This window comes from Hemiscyllium ocellatum, chromosome 31 (assembly GCF_020745735.1).
Source record: "Hemiscyllium ocellatum isolate sHemOce1 chromosome 31, sHemOce1.pat.X.cur, whole genome shotgun sequence".
Classification (NCBI taxonomy): domain Eukaryota; kingdom Metazoa; phylum Chordata; class Chondrichthyes; order Orectolobiformes; family Hemiscylliidae; genus Hemiscyllium; species Hemiscyllium ocellatum.
Genome location: NC_083431.1, coordinates 4,772,352 through 4,791,865, shown reverse-complemented (window position 1 = coordinate 4,791,865; position 19,514 = coordinate 4,772,352). Strand labels below are relative to the sequence as shown.

The 19,514-nt window shown below is 43.1% G+C and overlaps 2 protein-coding genes across 10 annotated transcripts in view; one reads left to right on the top strand and one right to left on the bottom strand.

The window, feature by feature from the left end:
• Positions 1-5,525, top strand: part of LOC132830288 (transient receptor potential cation channel subfamily V member 3-like) — a 66,965-nt gene extending 61,440 nt beyond the window's left edge. For 8 of the 9 annotated variants that reach the window (XM_060847840.1, XM_060847843.1, XM_060847848.1 and 5 more), the window contains 3 exons: positions 1,521-1,618; positions 2,493-2,569; positions 4,379-5,525. In XM_060847840.1, the coding sequence (XP_060703823.1) occupies positions 1,521-1,618; positions 2,493-2,569; positions 4,379-4,554 (351 nt within the window). In that variant the 3' untranslated portion in view covers positions 4,555-5,525. Of the gene's footprint in view, positions 1-645; positions 846-1,520; positions 1,619-2,492; positions 2,570-4,378 lie in introns of those variants that run through there. The other variant, XM_060847845.1, reaches the window with a different exon arrangement.
• A 995-nt stretch (positions 5,526-6,520) lies between these two features.
• On the bottom strand, positions 6,521-17,281 carry fam222ba (family with sequence similarity 222 member Ba). Its single transcript, XM_060847753.1, has 2 exons — positions 17,266-17,281; positions 6,521-14,782 (listed from the first exon to the last, which is right to left on the bottom strand). Exons 1-2 carry the CDS (start codon positions 17,279-17,281, stop codon positions 13,446-13,448), a joined length of 1,353 nt encoding a protein of 450 aa, XP_060703736.1. The 3' UTR covers positions 6,521-13,445.
• Positions 17,282-19,514: the final 2,233 nt, after the last annotated feature.

Sequence of the window (19,514 nt, the reverse complement as noted above, 5' to 3'; positions counted from 1 at the left end):
TGTGCACTGGAACTACACCACAGGTTTCCATCTCCCTGCTGAGCTAGTTTAAACCCACCTGAATAGCAGCAAATTTCCCACCCAGGATATTAATACCACTCTGGTTCAAGTGAAGACCATCCTGTTTGTACAAGTCCCCAGAATGAGCCCCAATTATCCATGTACCTGAAACCCTCCCTCCTGCACCATCCCTCCAGCCACGTGTTCAGCTGATACCTCTCCCTATTCCTTGCCTCGCTATCACGCGGCACATGTAATAAACCAGAGATGATAACTCTGTTTGTACTAGCTCTCAGCTTCCACCCTCGCTCCCTTACATCCCTATCCCTCTTTCTACCCGTGTCATTGGTATCTATGTGCGCCATGACTTGGGGCTGGTCACCCTCTCCCTTCAGGAATGCAAAGACATGATCCAAGACATTAGGGACCCTGGCACCTGGGAAGCAACACACAAACCATCAGTCTCTTTCATTCCCTACAAACCTTCTATCTGACTCTCTCACTATTGCATCCCAATGACTAACATTCTCCTCCGTTCCCTCCTGTGCAACAGGGACAGACTTGGTGCCAGAGACCTGCACCCTAGTGCATGCCCGTGGTAAATTGACTCCCAACAGTATTGAAAACGGTTTACTTGTTTTTCAGGGGAATGACCACAGGAGATCCCTACATTGGGGATATGGAGGTTACTGGAAAGTCCAACATTTGTTGCCCAGCCTTTATTGCTCCTCGACACAATGGCTTGCTAGGACTTTTTCCCAGGGCAGTTCAGTGACTACCTGTGGGTCTAGAATCGTATGTTCAGCAGACCAGACAAGGACAGCACACTTCCTTCCCCTAAAGAAGTGAGTGAATCAAATTATCAACCAATGATGGCCATCGCGGTCAGAGAGTCACTGGTGCTAGTTTTAGATGTTGCATTTATTCATCAAATTTCACAACCAGCTGGCAACATGACATTTGAGTCCCAGGCTCCATCGCCTCAGTGGGGGATCTCTGGAGTACTTGGGCAGTGTCTGGTAGTCAGTGTGCAAATCAAGCTGGCTACTTTATGCTGGAGCGTGATGGGAGTTTCTTGAACAGGCAGGCAAGCGCCAAGCGTTCCCCAACATTCCTGATTTGGACTTGGTAAACAGGTGGTGGGCTTTAGAGACACGAAAAGGAGTTACTCACAACAGGATTCCAGGTCTCAGAGCTGTTCATGAAGCCACTGTTATTCCTGATGAAGGGTTTTTGCCTGAAACATTGATTTTCCTGTTCCTCGGATGCTGCCTGAACTGCTGTGCTCTTCCAGCACCACTCTAATCTAGAATCTGGTTTCCAGCATCTGCAGACATTGTTTTTACCCACTGTTAGACAGCCAGTTCAGTTTAATTTTAACTTAATATTGCTGTGGTGCTATGTTAATGCACTCAAACCGGTCCAAAACTGGAGAATTGTTGGTTTTTTTCTTAAGTACAGGAAACTAATGGTGCATTTATTTTAACTTGTTCCTTTCCCTCAACTGCCACATTGATTAGAGAGCAAGAACCATTCTGAATCTGGAGAAGTTTTTGCCAAAGTATCTGAAGGAGAAATTTCAACTGGGAAAAACATTTCACGGCAAGAGATACATCAGGTAAAACATGTTGTTAATGATGTAGCACACCAGATTCACAGGAAATACTGCACTTGGGTGTGAAGGTCTTTTAAAGGGGATGTTGTGTCTCCTCTAAAGTCCCTGCAAAAGTGTAATGGGGAGAACAAATCTTACTACAGAAGGGGAAAAGCTCCCCCCAGCCCCCAATACTCTTCAGCAGTAAGAGTGCCGTTAAAGAGTGTGTAGAATTTAAGATATTTACTCCAAGAAAAGGATATTAAGACTCAGTGAGGGTCTTTTTAATTATTTTTGGGGATATGGGTGTGGCATTGAAGGCCAGAATTCTATTGGCCCATAATGAGCTGCCCTGGGCTCTGGGGGCGAAGGGTGAGCTGTCTTCTTGAATGTCTACAACCCAACCCTGCTGACGGTACAGCCCACAGCCTCTCTAATCAGATGCCCTGGGACACTGACCCAGCAAAAGAGGAACGATGGATGTCACAACCGCAGGATAGCCAACGTCCTTTACAGCAGATACATTTGTCATCACTGCTGTAATTACAGGGAGTATGCAGAAAGGAAGCTCAAAAGAAATCATACAGGAGGAGTCGAGGGACACTTTAAAAGGAGAGATACTGGCTAGAACACAAGAGGCATTCTCTTCCCTGGGGGGTGGAGAGATGAAAGATTTCTACACCCAGAGTGGGATAAGCCTATGGAATTCATTACCATAGAAAATGCTTGAAGCTATAATATTCTTTTCAAGGAGGTAGCTATAGGTGTAAAGGTGGGTAATAGTGAGGGGGTGGGACTAAAGTATTGAGCTCAACGATCAGCCTTGAGGGAGCAATTGTCCGACTCCTGATCCTAGCAAGTTGGCTCATTTTAAAATTCAAATCATTTCTCAAACCAGGATCAAAGAAGTTAACTGGACAAAGTGGAACACCAGTTTAGCTCGCATTAATGAAGACCCAGGTAACGATGAGGAAGGTAAGGAGTGATGGTCCGCCAGATGGCTGCCTCTGATTAATCATCAAGATATAAAATTATTAAGTGCTTCTACACAATCTCTTAGTGTTGTTTAATGATGTTCAATTTGAAAAGGGATCTCCATTTCATCATTAAGAGTCAGTGTACAAAAGCAAGAGAGTCACACTAATCTCTAATAAAGCACTAGCCACACTAAATACCAAGTGCAATTTGGGTACCACACAAGGATTGCAAACCTTTGGAATGGCACACAGAAGATTTACCAGAGGGATTCCAAAAAAAAGTGGGGCTTGACTTCTTGAGTGTGGAGAGAAACTGGCATTAACCTTTCCTTTGCAGGGAGGAGGGTGAGGGTGGACAGTTAGAGGACTTTGCTGGATGTAACTTTGAGCTGGAAGGGTCATTTTCAGACCTTTCATCACCACACTACATAATATCATCAGTGAACCTCCAGCTGAAGCACTGGTGGCATGGCCGGTTAGCTACATATGTGTTTACACTTCCTGGGGTTGGTAATGTCATTTCCTGTGGTGACATCATTTCCTGATATTTTTCTCAGGAGATGGTAAATGGGATCCAAGTCACTGCATTTGTTGATAGAGTTCGGTTTGGAATGCCAAGCTTCTAGAAATTCCTGAGCATCTGTTTGACTTGTCCTATGATGGATGCGTTGTCTCAGTCAAAATGGTGTCCTTCGTCTTCTATACATAAGTGAGGACTACAGATGCTGGAGATCAGAGCTGAAAATGTGTTGCGCAGCAGGTCAGGCAGCATCCAAGGAGGAGAATCGACGTTTTGGGCATGAGCCCTTCCTGAAGGGTTCATGCCCGAAATGTCGATTCTCCTGCTCCTTGGATGCTGCCTGACCTGCTGCGCTTTTCCAGCAACACATTCTCAGCTCTTCTATACATAAGGATACTAGGGAAAGAGGGTCGTCTTTTTGTGGCTATTTGATGTTCATGTACTCTAGTGGCTACTTTTCTGCCTGTTCGTCTAATGTAGTGTTTGTTACAGTTCTTGCAGGTAAGGCAGACACTTGTCCTGGAGCACGTTCAGAAGAGATTCATAAGTATGGTCCCAGGAATGAAAAGCTTAACATATAAGGAACATTGAGGACTCTGGGTTTATATGCTATTGACTCTAGAAGGATGAGGGGAAATCTAATTGAACACGCAGATTAGTGAAAGGACTGGAAAAGTAGATATTGGGAAAATGTTGACTGGTAGGAGACACTAAGATCAAAGGGCACAGCCCAAGAGTAAAGGGAAGACGATCTTTCAAAATGTAGAGAAGAAACTTCTTCAGCTAGAATTCATTGGCATAGAAGGTGACGGGTGGGTAGGTTATCAAGTATATTTAACAACTGAGATAAATGAGTTCTACAGTAGCAAGGAGATCAAGGGTGATGGAGGGGAAGTGGGAGAATAGGGCTGAGAAACTTAAAAGTCAGCCAGGATTGATCAGCCGAATGTCTGCTGTCTTAGAGGTATGCTGAATGGCGGAAACATATTCCGTATCAAACTTTTAAAGAGGAATCAAACAGAATACTTCAAAAAGGGATAAAGAATTTCAGAGGCATTGGAGAAAAAGAGCTAGCACAGGGACAAATGGGCCAAGTGGTCACTACATTTGCAGTATGATTCAGATCCTAGCTCATTGCGAGAGATACCCTTGACCCACATGCCAAAGTGCTGTATCAATACATTGATTATTTCAGTGTCAAAATCTCTTTTGTTACATTAGCAAAAATGTCGTGGCATGAAAGTATCTTTTCTTACAGTCTCTAATGTATTTGGGTTTTTTTTTAAGATGATCACACAATACATCACTCATTGCGACCGAGAAGAACCTCTTTCAAAAGGCCATTGCACTTGTGGGGTAGGAGAAAATGGAATCATGGCTCCCCCACAGACAGGAAGCAGCAACAGCAGCACCTTCAATCAAACATGGAGATGATTTGTCCACAAGATGCATCACAAATTTGAGGATAAGGAATTGTAAGGAAGCATACAACAACAGCCAAAGTGAAGATGCAATGATTGAACAAGTTTATCCCGAAATATTTCACCTCACTCATTAGTGTTAACTTGACCAGTTTCTGGACAGAAGGCATGAGCAGTAAATGCTGCCGAGCAAGTGATGCCCTCACGCAGTGACCGAATAAAGAAAACAATTCAAATTCCATTTCTGAAGCGAGTGCACAAGTTTCAGGTTGAACTTCCAAAGCAGTCCTGAGGAAGTATAAATTTCCAATGAGACATGAAAGTTCAATACATAAAAAAAAAAATCAAAGGGTATTACTCAAGTATCTAGCCCATATTCTTCTCTCAAAACACCATCCAAAAAAAGTTTGTCATTGTTACAAAGAAATAAAAATGGATGATTGGCTCCTGATGAAGAGCTTATGCTTGAAACATTGACCCTCATGTTCCTGATGCTGCCTGACCTGCTGCGCTTTTCCAGCGTCACACTGTGTGACTCTGATCTCCAGCATCTGCAGTCTCACTCTCTCCTAGCAGTGGAAGCAGTAGAGTCTGGTACGACTCTTCAGTTCTGAAGGGGAATCCGTAGACTTTTCCCCACATATGCCACCAGACACGTTCAGTTTCTTTAGCACTTTTGGTTTTCCTGCCAAAAACCAATTGGTATTTGTGTGCTCCCTGTGGGATGTTCACCACAGTTGATGAACAGTAATGATCTGGAATAGACTGCCTGAAATGGTGGCGCGAGCAGATTAAGTGGTAACGCTAAAAATGAAATTACACATGAAAAAGGGAAAGATTTGCAGAAATCTGAGAACGAACAATGAGGTCAAACAAGGAGTTGGTATAGGTAGTGGAGTGGATGGCCCCCTGTACTGTATGATTCTAGCTCATTATACACACGAAACACCTTGTACCTGTGACACAAACGTGAGCTTTTTATACCCTCACTGTGTAGGATGGATAAATTGAACTATTAAATATTTCACATTTGAGATAACTTTTATCCAGTGTGCAGAGTGTTTATGGGGTGTGACTTAATTATTTAAACAAAAAAAAGAGAGGAGGAGATATTAGTGCAAATCTGAATTAGAGGGGCAGTTGGGCAGAGCTCCTGATAGTCAGTCCTGCTTGATGTGTGTTCAGGAAACGAGATGTGAAAGTGCACAAGTGGGCCTTACAAGAGAAAAACAAAATCTGTCCATAACGATTCAGACCCTCCAAGGGAAATGAAACCTTGATCATTTACTCTGTACTGACCCACCACACTGCACTGCTTCCCACAGTAAATCAAAAGACCACAATTTGTTTATATGGACTCAGTGTTCTATAGTTGAAGCTTCATTCAGCGTCAGCTAATGCTTGATTTTTATAAATCATAATATGGAATGACTGTGTAATTCTACAAACCCAATGCATTTATCAATACCATATTTTCCCCAAGCCCTACCTTCCCAACATTTAAAATGTACAAAAATGAGAAAAAAACATGATTCAAAATGACAATGTTGGAACTACCCATCAGCCGTGATAAGAGGATACATTAAATATCACGGACTATAACCCTCAAGAATGGAGACACGACCCATTAGAGTTTGTGCACAATTCATCCAGTTATGCAGCCCACTTTAATCTCCTTTAAAGCAAGTATTTGGACTATTGCCTAGAGAGAGCGCGAGAGAAAGGGGGAGAGAGCGAGAGAGAAAGGGAGAGAGAGGGAGAGAGGGAGAGAGAAAGAAAGAGAAAGAGAGAGAAAGAAAGAGAGAGAAAGAAAGAAAGAGAGAGAGAGGAAGAGAGAGAGAGAGGAAGAAAGAGAGAGAGGAAGAAAGAGAGAGAGGAAGAAAGAGAGAGGAAGAAAGAGAGAGGAAGAAAGAGAGAGGAAGAAAGAGAGAGGAAGAAAGAAAGAGAGAGAAAGAAAGAGAGGAGTTACTGCACCAGCTTTCAAAAAGATACAATTTCAACATTCGGCTTCTGTTTAGATGTGCAAATTTTTTTATTCTTCAAAATGTAGTTCTACAATAGTATACAGAGTTTTCATATTGAATTTGATATATCCTCCAACAGCAAGAACTGCTCACCATCCACATTTCCACTTCCGAAAACATTGTAAAACATTTACCAGTTAGTGTTGAGCTTTTCCCGACATGGAGGGAAAATTAGAAATTTTTAAAGCCTCTCGATTTTACTTCTACAAATTTAAGAAGCTAGGTCATACATTGTGAAGTTTCAAAGATCAGCATCAGACAGTGACCATTTCTTCAAATAAGATACCAAAGGATGCCAATAGGGACACGTGTGTGGAAGTGCCAATTGTTGCATTATCCTTCCCATTGGTACCTTTGGTTAGACTCCGTTTCTCAGTGTGGCAACGGAACAAGAAATTGGTACTCTACAATCACTCCTGTTAATTAATACTGGTTCAGCCCCAGCACTAGAGTTAAGTGTCTTGGACAGAGTCATTAACAGAGCTTCAATGGTTATTCAAGCTGTCAACACATTAGCTAACTTCTAGTCCAGCAGGAGGAACAGCTTTGCCACTGGAGGCTGGGGAGGAGTCCAAAAGAGAGCTGCCACTATCCACACCTCTGCTGACAGCAGGGTTACCTAGAAATGGACAGGCTGTATTCTCTGCACACCTAGCCAACCAGGACAGTGCAGGGGTAGAGAAACTAAAGCACATACACAAACCTCTGGGCATGAAGGACAGAGAAAAATAAGGATGCGTTTTGGTGGAGGGATTGCTGATAAGTATATCACTTGAACTCAAGCAATTTAAAAAAGAATTCTCAGATTGGTAAAAACATTGTTGGATGAGATTACCTACAGCATGGAAACAAGCCATTTAGCCCGTTAAGTCCACACTGACCTTCTGAAGAGTAACTCACCCAGACCCATTCCCCTACCCTACATTTACCTCTGGCTAATGCACCTACCACTATGGGCAATTTAGCATGGCAAACCCACCCTAACCCGCCACATCTGTGTGACTGTAGGAGGAAACCCATGCAGACACAGGGAGAATAAGCAAACTCCACACAGACCAGTCACCAAAGCTGGAATCGAACCTGGGTCCTGATGCTGTGAGGCAGCAGTGCTAACCACTTAGCTGCCCTATATCCCATTTTAATGGGATAAGTCTTTTTAAAAACACTTGATAGATGTTCAGTGTCCAGGTGCAAGAACAGGTAGCAATTGGTGAGTTGACGTAGCTCAGGTCAGCTGGATGACATAATCCCAAACACTGCTCACCAAGATCAGTCAGTGGTAAAACACACCGTTGAATGAGTAGATGATTTTTAAAAATGCAGTGGCACAGCGAGGTCAGCATCTTAGTGCAACAGGAGATCCCAGATTGTATGAGGAGGAGCTGGACTGGGCTGCACAAAGTCTGAAAGATGCAGAGTTTGGTTTACAAGGAAACTATTAGAAGGCAAGGGAACAAAGTACTTCACACAAAATATTTCTTTATATTTGCACAAGAACATGGGGGTAGAAATGCTAAAAAATGAAAAAAGGTGTCACCTCCTTTTAGATAAGGGTTCTCACAGTAGTGGCTCAGCTTCAGAAATTGGCACTCTACAGGTGGAGGCCACAGCCTTTGTCTATCAAAGTCCACCTGTGCACATCTACTCCAAACATGTCCTAGCCCTGGCTAGGGGTCCATCAGGTGCAGCTTTTCATCAGTAACTCCGCCAACTGCAACACCTTCTGCAGCCAGAAGGAGTTTACCCGTAAGCACATTTAAAAAGCAGCTTATATTTAATCTTTTGTTTCAGGAATACAGCAGCAGTCTCCTCCACAGTGGGCAAATACATTATTCAGCTGAGCTCTGTGGAGGTACCCTTTTCACATTGCAGCAAAGAAAAAAATACACGTTCATTAGAATTAGCACAGGGCAGTTCAAACAAAAACACACTAAGAGGCTTCATAAATTATCAGAAGAGGCACAGGTTCCATCGCAGTGTGGTCACTGGATACTGAAACCATTCAAACTATAGAAAACACATTCAATAAATACGCTTGGGATTTGACACACTTTGTTCCATCACCTCAAACTGCCCTGCCTCTGCCAGTAATACATCTATAAATTGTCAACACCAGCTCTGGACACTTGAAGCTTGAAAAAGTAATACCTGGAAGTTCAATGCGCACTGCTTTCTTCAAAGTGGAAGTTGGCAGATTAGTTCAACTTCACAGAACTATTGCTCAACTTTACTGAAATCCTGGAGGAAAAATTTCGTGCAATAAAGGATTTCACATTTCCAGCAACATTAAAACCCTGGGTGGCATCACAGCACACCCTCTCTGCTGAGATTCACAATCTCAGAAAGGTCTGTTGTTAAGTGTATGACACCTAGGACACAAATTAGAGACAGCAATTCGTTCCCCATTGAATATCGCTCACAAACCAATTTGAAAATCTGTCACTAAGGTTTCTTAGTCAAAAATCAAAAACACTGGATGGCACTTGAGCTACTTTAGTAGGTCACAACTGTAAATGCTGCAAAATACTGGTTTGGAGTAAAACGGATTTCTACAGCAAGGCCACACATTTACCTATAGTCATTATTACACTGGTGATAAAAATCAATTAAATAGGATGCTCAGATGCTTGGTCGGCATTACAAGTTCAACTTTGCCTGGTGTGTAGTGAAGCAACCTCCCACCCATTATGAGACAGTCATCAAAAACACCCACTATTATTTTAATAGCCCTGCTTCCGATCAAACTTCAGCCCTACTGACTACCAAACCCAAAAGAACATGGTCATTTCTGTGCTCTTTGCCAGAATATTTTAGCATATTGATGCAAAAAACAAAAAGGGACGTGGAAAAAGACAGTGCCCCTCACCAACCAGTTGAATAAAGAATTGCCACTAAAACCTGCGAATGACTTTTAAAGGCCAGTCTTCACAGTTCAAAACACTTGGCAGCCACAATGAAAATTTGCGATGGCATAAGGTCACCGTGCATTTGGGTAATGGGCATTGGAAAGTTTCAGAGAAAGTTATTAGATATTGAAATCTAGTGACAACACTGAATCTAATGGGTAAAACAGATATTCTACCATTTCAACCAATCACAAAGTCTAAAAGTCTTCCAACAGCTAGAAAACGGAGCTCCATTAAATTCTGTTCTAAAAGTTATCCAACTTGGCAGAGAATAGGACTGTATCAGTGATGGTATTGAACGACTGCAGCCATGATTTCTCAGATTGAATTAACTGAATACACAGGCTGAAAACAGAACTTGAACAGTTCAAGAACCAGCAGCTCTGGTTTTATTGACATGCAGATACAAAACAAATGAGCATGAAGAACCCAAAAACAAAATTTTTATCAAATTTTATCTATTGAGCTGTTCTTTTATGAAGTGGCTATTAATCTAGTTTTTCAAAATTTATGAAACTGATTTTTTCCTACAATGCTCATTTCACAGGAGGGAAGTGTTCAAAAATGGTTTCGGAGAAAAAAAAAAGTGTTACTTCTCATTTTCCTCAGTGCGCGTGCATGTTGGGGTGGAGGGGGTGAGAAGTCAGCACGCAAAAGGTAATAACAGAATATGCCACACAGTTACTAAACAGCCACCATCCATGGACATTGTGAAGTATTCCAACAGGCACCATTATAGGTTCACTGACAGCCTTAATATTGCAGGACTCTTAAATGATAACCTGACTGAGCTTTAACAGTGACTCCAGTCACAAAACATTTAATCGCATATCTAATCAACACCAGTAAAGCTTTGAAGCCCTGAAAGGCTGTGGGCTGAGGGGGAAAACAAATTCTTTAAGCCCTGAACTACACACATCTAAAAATATTAAATAAAATATTGTCTACTTTTTCTGTTGCTTAAGAGAACCTCTTGAGAATTGTTACCCACCAATAGCTTTGTGCTAAAAATGATGCCATCTTTCTAATTCCAAACCATTGTAAGAGCTCTGAAGGGAGCAAAGACTTAAGGCTTTTCAATGGGCTTTTGAGGGAGACCAATGACTTACAGATGTCAACAGCATCACTCGTACACAAATGTTGCTACTCAGACCCTCACTAACAGGCAACATTCATACAGAATTATTACACTTTCTTTAAGTTACAGTAGTATAGCAATATTCAGCCAGTGTATGGAAAAGTAAAACTGCATTCAATGCATTTGTTGCCAAACTTATCAAATCATTTTAATTGCAGATAAAAGGCCTTTGTTTTCAAGGAGCAGCAGGATAAAAACACCAAGCCTTCCAGGTCGCGTAGTATGAAAAGTATTTCATGCATATGAAAGTCACAAAGTGTATTCCAAAGGTCGGTTTGATGGTCAGAAATAGCAGCTGCATAAATAGATTATTAAGAACGACCCATTTAGTTGATAGAGTAGGGAAACAAAATCAAATATTTTCTGCAGTGAAAAGGAACTCATGATTCCAGAGTTTAAGGGAATCTTTTCAATTTCCTCCCCTCTAATTCTCTGAAAACCAATTAGATTTATTTTGAGATAACTGTACTAGTGTTTAACATTCCTCTGGCATCTTTTTGCCATCAGTTCCTTCTCCTAGTGTTGGGTCAGATAGCAAGTGCCATAGGTATATTCTAATTAACCTGCTCAGACACACCTCTGCAGCAGGGGGGACTCAAACTCAGGCCTTCTGGGTCAGAGGGACACTATCGCCGCACTAGAACAGTGCCTTCAGGTTCATATCATTTGACATTGTACATCGCTGTAGACACTGATTCTTTCGGCATGCACAAGGACTTACCAGCAGGTGTCAGTGGAGAGCAAACAGGACTGGAGATCTGCTTAAAGTTACCCCAGGACAGCTAGTGACCAGCAATACAACCTAGCATCTTTGTATCTGGTGGTGTGTGCCCTGGGGGAGAAGTCAAACTTAAGGTAAATCCCTTCCTCGAGACAAGTTTCACACCCCAGTCTGTTGCTGACTCCACGCATGACCCCCATTTAATAAAATTGGGCATTTTGCCCAAACAAATCATTTTCATGTGATTACCACCAGCAAGGCCAGCATTTACTGTCAATCCTCAAGTATCTGACAGTAGCGTTCCTCCAAAAGACTTTATTCTTTCTGGTAATTTGAGATGCTATTGAGTGACACATGAAGCCAAAACTGCAAACAGGGACAAATCTGATAACAACAGGCCTCTGTCCAACAGGACATGAGTGAACCAACTGTATTTTTTTTTTAAAAAGAGTTTTTGGTCACTTAGTGCAAACATACAAGCTGCAAATTAAATTTCATCCCAGCCACCCTAAGCACTGCAGTTCTTAAAAGCAAATATTTCTAAACCTACACAGACAAATGAATCAGGAGCAAGGGCTTTGAATAGGCATGAGTGTGTTGCAGGAAAAGCACAGCAGGTCAGGCAGCATCCGAGCAGCAGAATAACTGACATTTCGGGCAAAAGCTTAGCAAGTCTGATCTCAAGGTTTGGAGTGAGAGACAGACATCTGGGCTTTAACTTCAAACTAAAACTGGTACCTTCATGTTATTTAGGATTAATAAAGTGAGTACTGCAGATGCTGGAGATCGGAATGGAGAGTGTGGTGCTGGAAAAGTACACGTCAGGCAGAGGTGCTGGAGAATAGACATTTTGGCCATAAGACCTTAGTCAGGGCTGATGAAGGGCTTATGCCTGAAATGTCGATTCTCCTGCTCCTCAGATGCTGCCTGACCTGCTGTGCCTTTCCAGCACCACATTCTTATTTTGGATTATCTACGTCAAATCTTTCAGGATGAATAAATACATTTTTTTCCCCTAAAACCTCAGATCCGACAGCATGCACTGAACAACAGTGTGCAAATAATTATTTCAAACACCCAACAGATGTTTACCAGTTGAGGTAATGGGTGCACTTGCCTCAAAGCACATCTTGGATTAGATCACACCACACAATTTGGGGACTTCACTGGTGTGACGGAACTTGCTGCCCCCACTTCATTCTCAACTACAAAAATCGCCAACCTCAGGGCTCTGCAGCAAGCTCGCCAGATAAAAGGGAGCTGGCTGATAGAGATGGGGATGAACAGTGCTACACTTAGCAAATAAAAATCATAAAACTCTCTGTACTTAAATCGACAGTGATGGCTCTTCACTTTGCTTTAAAAAGGAGGCCGATTTTCATCCAAAATTACAGGGAAAACCAAACAGCTCTGTAGATTTAAATGAATTTTCAACTTGCCACTTTTTCAGCTATAAGAGTGAACTTTTCCTCCCAGTGACAACTTTGAAAATGGATCTATCCAGGTTAAAAAAAAAAGAGAACTCTGTAGTTCAGAGATCACAAAGCCTGCAACAAAGCAGCAGCACAAGGCGATACAAGTCGAAAGAGAGAGGGAGTTGGGAATCACTAAAGAAACGTTGAGTGCACACACAAGCCACATCCTAAGGGGCTCCAACATCTCAACAACTGCGGGGCCTTACACTAAAGCACTGAATGCCCGTGAGTGACACATGGACACAAGCCAGATAATTCAGTAGCTGCCAACAGCTCTTCACACCCCTCCCTTCAACACAGATTCTGGAACTGCAGATGTTCTTTGGAGAGATTACATCTGTTTTGCATTCTTTCCCTTCCCTCTAATCCTGTCACTGAAACCAGTTTCTAATCACACATCAAGGTGGTGGTTAAACACAGACTTCAATCTTGTGGAAATACCCTTCCTCACAAAGAGACAACAGAAGGAAAAAAAGGCGACCTGCAAAAGAAGTTTTCCAAACGAGAGAGAGAGAGAGAGAGAGAGAGAGAGAGAGAGAGAGAGAGAGAGAGAGAGAGAGAGAGAGAGAGAAAAAACTGACAAGTTTGGCAATCAAAGACATTAACACAAAACATAATCAAAAATTGCTGTTAAGACTAACTAGAGCACCACAGTTACTTGAACTCAGTTCATCTGTACACAGGGTGATGAACATGACCATTCTGATGAAGATTTGGTTCTGGACCTCGGCTGACAGGGGGCCTGTGGATTTTCCCCAACATGCCCATAGTCTGGTCCCTAAAGCAGGAGTTCTGGTAGTCCCCACCCAGGTAATCCACAGTCTGCAGGACATTGCTTTGGCTGGAGGAACCAGCTCCAGCTCGAAGAGGAGTCCCCGCCACACAGTCCACTGGGCCAGAGGCTCCTCCATGAAACACCATGCCCAGGTCCTGGGACCCAGAGCTGTCGCTGTTGGGAGTCGGAAGGATATTGTTCCATATTGGCTGGAAGTACTGCCCATTGGAATATGGCAAAGCCCCCTGGATTCCATTGACTGGGGGAGATGGCGACAATTTATCACCAGGAACTCTCAGATTATAAGGCTGGCCCAGGTACAGCTCGGCAGGGTAACTCAACGTCTTGCTAGTCAACCCTGCAGCAGAAATCTCTCTGTGGAACTTGTTGGGATGCCCAGTGCCAGTGTCTCTAGTCAGATGTTGCAACTGTGCCAACTGGTGCTGGTGCCATGTAGCAGAATCTATGTCATTCTGGTAGGCTGCCTGCATCCTGTTCATATTGCCCATGGCAATGCTGCCAGGGGCAATGGCTGTCATGGCGATGGCTGGGTCCCCCGGGTTCACAATGCAGGGGGGCAGGTGACCTGGCACCCCATGACCAGACACCCTAGTGCTAGCGTGAATCAACACATTGCGGCTGATGGGGCTGGGGTTGGCGATCTGTCCCTCACAGACTGAGGTAGTGGTAAGGCCCGCACTGGCCTGGCACATCTGGTATATCTGGTGCACAATGCTGTTTAAGTCAGAGGGCCTGTTCTGCTGCAAGTTAGCAGCCATGGAGAGTGGAATAGTTGAGGTAGACACCGTGACATTGGGAGGGGCATCCCCGTCCGGGCGCATCTTCCGGTATCCATGTAAACCCGGTTGTAGCAGCATGTTTTGCGGGTGGGATAAAGTGCTAGGTGCAGCATAGGGAGCAGACGGGGGGTTCATGTCGGGCAGTAACCTTGCTCGGGTTCCGTCAAAGTCTTTCACAATCCTCTTCGTGGGCAGCTTGACAATTGCAAGTAAACCACGGTTCGAGCTAGCCTGAGATGGGTAGGGACTGAATCGCTGGCCCAAAGTATCCAAACCGTTCACCGTACGACGAAGGTGTTTTCTTTGTGGTACTTTGACACTATTTGGAAAGATTTTTATGGTGAGTGGATTGTTGGCAACTTTCTTAGCATATGCATCCAATTCTGCTGGGGTTGGGTACTGTGCAGATCTCATCTTTTGCGTATTTTCCCCTATAAAAATGCAAAAGAGACACAGGTTAGTGATCTGGGTAATCAAGACGAACTTCAGTGTTACATAGAATCATTGGTCAAAAGCAGCTCAACAGGTTATAAGGCACTTATTGGGAAAACAGCATTTGAAATCATTTGGGGGGGGGGGGGGGGGGGGGGGGGGGGGGGAGGGAGCACAGATTGTTTTAATTTTCCTAGTTCTAAGGCAGGGCTTCAAAGTGAAAACCTGGCAGAATTGGACTGCAAGTAGGACAAAGATATTTTACATGCAGTCAGGCTATAGCTGTTGATTACATTCTCATCCGAACCAGCAATTTCCGGCACATTCTCCAGGCTGACAATTCAGTGTCATATCTGCTGTCTTATGCAGAAAGCATTAAACGGAGACCCTTGGTCCACCATCAGGTGCTACAACAGCTGCCACATTTCCTATATCACACCTCGGCCAGCTTAAGGCCATGAAAATATAGGGAAAATTCCAGCTCCCTTACATCTCCTACAATGAAGACTTCACCCATGTCTCATTTATTCATCATTTTTTCTCACCATCCCAATGATCTTTCAAACTGCATGTTGAAAACTTTAAAACCATTGAGAATTGAAGAAATAGTAAAGTTCAGGTTCCTACTGTTGCTTGCAGCTTTATAGGGGTCTTTGTAGTTTAATTTCTTATAATGCAAAACTTGAAAGCCCGAGTTTAGACTCCCCACGTCACTAATATTCTCAACAGCAGGATGCCGTTCACAATGACCCTTGAAGCTACATCCAGTTCGACAATTTAAGGACTAAAAGAAAACTAGAAAATAAACTGTAGTTGGAAAGTTTAAAAACCTAATGAGAAATTTTTCTTCAGGTTAAAAATCATTCTACTGTAGCACCTAAAAATCAGATTATTCATTCAATCAATGCTATATAAAAGGTCTCCTGTTTCCACCTAGGTCACTGGAATAATTTAGAACTCTACATTTGTGTGGATAAGTACATGGTGACAATGTGTCAAAAAGTTAATTCTTTCATGCATTTCTCATGCTGTGCCTCAGACCCTGGTCAGTGATTTCGATTTCACTTGTTGAGCAACCAAGTTCATTTATGACCCTCCTTCCAGCAAACCCTTAACATCCAAGTTCTGTCCTATCAATATTTCAAGATTTGTGAGAACAAAGCCTGAAAAGTAATTAACACAGGACAGAGGGAGACAGGAAGTGACCGCGGAGATGAAGTGACCTTCGGATCAGTGACAGGGAAGTGCAATAAGCAGCACTCTCACCAGATTACACAGTTCAGGCTGCAATGCAAGTACTGTTGGCATCAGCTGGTCATGAGGGCTCTATACTCCATACTGATAATGGGGACAAAAACAAATTAAAAAGATCCATGTTACAGGGGCAGATTGCTTTGCAGTAGCTCACACTGGAGGCATGATAGCATATGCAGAACCACAATGAGCCATTTGCTGCAGAGCATGGAGTTAAGGGCTTGGTCCATGAACGTTGTGCTAATATGGGTGCAATGCTTTAATCTGATTATTCACACTCTGATAAGGTAATCGCCCTGAAGCATCTGAACGGCATGTTGTTTCATGAACTGCTTTGAGAATTAGTAACATTAGTAGTCTTCACTTTCACCACTGTATGGTGTTGCAGAAGCTGGCCAAAATGGAAGTTAAATAGTAGCGTTATAAACAGAGGGGACAATGTTTTCACTCCAGGGAAATCTCCAGCTTTAGTACCTAATTAGGACATTAGCTGTTAGTCTCAGAACAGGCCAGTTGGCCCTTTGTGTCCACACCAACCTTCTGAAGAGCATCCTACCCAGACCCATTTCCGCCCCCCTCCCCAATCCCTGCATTTCCCATGGCCATTCAGCAAACTTGCACACCTTTGGACTGTGGGAGGAGACCTACACAGACAGGGTGTGGTAACTGCCTGTCAAGTTCGCAGGGGTGGGAATCACAGCCACATCCCTGGAGCTGAAGCAGCAGTGCTGACTACTGAGCCACCGTGCCGCCCCAGCGGTTCCTGTTGCCATCCAAACAAAAAAAGGCAGGAGATTGCCTGGTACAAGGGCCATTCATACCAGGTTAGAATGACTACGTCAGACTAATTTAAGGATAGACTTAAACTGTTTCCAACATGACAGAATGCTGATCACAAGTGAGAATCTCAGTTAAAGCAGCTTCGATAGCATGCTGGGTGGTAACAGGGAGATGAAACCTGTACCTCAGCTCTTGGCTGGGACAGCAGGCTAATACAACAAAGTATGCAAAACGGAGCAATCCTCAAATGAGGAAGATATTAGCATGGTAACAAAGGAGAAAGAAGTGATACTGAGAAATCTTATTTCTCATGGAGTGACAGTGTCAACATTTAAATAGAAGTGCTTTTATAAAATAAATGTAATCGGATTTCTAAAACAGGTTGAGATCCCCCAGGGAAAGTCTGAATCAATGTACTTAAGTGATTGAAAGATCAAAGGATTCTTACGGAAACACACCTCCATTGCTACATTTGCAGAATGAAAGACTGGCAAAATAACTGCCACTGTTGCCGGCTTTCAGGAGAAGTAGTCAAGCCTCGATAATCCCAGCAAGTCCAAGAGCATCAAGCCATTGGTAAAAGCCCTTGAGGTATTCTCATGTCATGTCAACCTGTTCTGATTAATATCACAAGTTTTTTTGTATTAGCATTACAAAATGCAAAAAAAATTCCTCCAAGCAACTCCGTTTGGATGGACAAAAACCTGTAACATTACCCTTCGTGATGTGCATTCAAACAGACCAGTTTCAAAAAAATCATGCCACCCTCGTACTTCACTGTAGTGTTCAAGAGACTGCTGTGATGGTTTTTGTATCTTCCCATTCACATGATAAAGAAACAGGGCAGAGTTAATGAGGGTAAAGCAACACCACTGTCACATCAAGAGGATGTTGGAGCTAGCAAAAATTAGCACCGAAACTCAAATATTCCTTTACAACATAGGAGGGAAAATGTTCAACAGTTCACTCACTCCTCCCTAAAACAATACAGAAGGAAAAGATCAAGGCCACAAGCCATTTGTCAACCTTTATTGTACAAGTCTCTAAACTGGCAACCGGTTCTGAAGCAGACTCCATCCCTGCTGCTTTCCATTTTAATTTCAGACTGTGGAATGCTTGGATAAGCAACAGCCTTTCCAGCCCAAAGTGGCATTAGTGGAAATAACGCCAGGGTTTAATGCTGCAACCAGTTTCTGCTCACCAGCTTCAATCCTGCATTCTCTGTATGGTTTTAAAATGGAGTGTACAGATAAATCATAGCTCTTTACCCTTCCTTCCTTTTTACAAGAGGGAGTGATTAACCTTTTAAACACACTTATTGAGTAGACAGTGTCAGCCAGGGCTCAGTGGATAGCATTCTTGCCCAAGTCAGATCAAAGACCAGTCTTTCTGGACTTGAGCACATAAGCCAGAAGTTGTGCAGCACTGAGGGGGTCCTGTATGTTAAAGGCAGAGTCTTTGATTAAGATATTAAAGCGAGGTCTTGTCAGCTTTCAGCAAGGATGTCAAAGAACTCAATCACTATTTCAAAAAGCAAGAAAATTCTCCTTCATTACTTGGTTAACATTTATCCTGCAGCCATCACCACAAAGGAGTCAGCTATCCCATCATTATCCACTTGCTGCCAGTGGGGACTCTGTACACAATACTGTGTAACTACACAGTCAAAGTATTTATTGAAGCCTGAAGTTCTTTCGACACATCCTGTGGCAGCAAAAGAAGCTACAGAAATGCAACTGCAGTCATTTCCCAGGTTTCTCAAATGCCATATGGGGCAGTCATCAAGAATTTAGGTTGATCAGCTAAAACTGGACAGGGGATGAGAGGATGGATGGCAAAAAGCAATGTGGATCAGATCACAGTGTGGGAATGACTTTTGGTGGGAAGAGAGAGGAGGGAGTGTAGACTGGAGAACAATCACACAAAGTGAAACCAAGAATACAGAGTCTGTGCAGTTGAATATACAGTTACAGAAGATTGGAAAGATAAAGGTGCAGCAAGTCCACAATGGTACCTGAAAACAAAGTTCAGCGTGGTTCCGAAATGCTGAATAAGACCAAACTCTCAGTTCAAAAGCTTGAGCATTTTCATACATGAAACTAGTGATCAAGCATCCTTCACCTAAGGTCGGCTTGCCCTGAACAAAACTCATTCTTCCTTTCAGTTACATTGCCCTCATTTCATAAAATGGACTTTAAAGGAAACAATGCATCCTTTACAACAAATACTGACCTATTTAGGAAGCTGATACTTGCTGTGGCCAACTAACATCGCCAGTCACTTGCCAGAGGGAGTCTTTTACTGAATAACATTTTACATCAAACCTGATAAGAGACTGCAAATGCAAAAAGGTTCACTGCTTCGTTCCCATCCGGTTGATATACCTAAGAGACCAGCGTAGAGTTCAGACGAGATTAGATTGTCTGCAGTGTGGAAACAGGCCTTTCGGCCCAACAAGTCCACACCAACCCTCCCCATTCCCATTCCCCTCCCATATATTTGCCCCTGCCTATTGCACCTGACCCTGTGGGCAATTTAGCATGGCCAATTCACCTAATCAGCACATCCTTGGATTGTGGGAGGAAACCGGAGCACCCAGAGGAAACCCACGCAGACAGTGCAAACTCCACACAGACCAGACAGAGTCGCTACAGGCAGGAATCTAACCCAGGTCCCTGGTGCTGTAAGGCAGCAGTG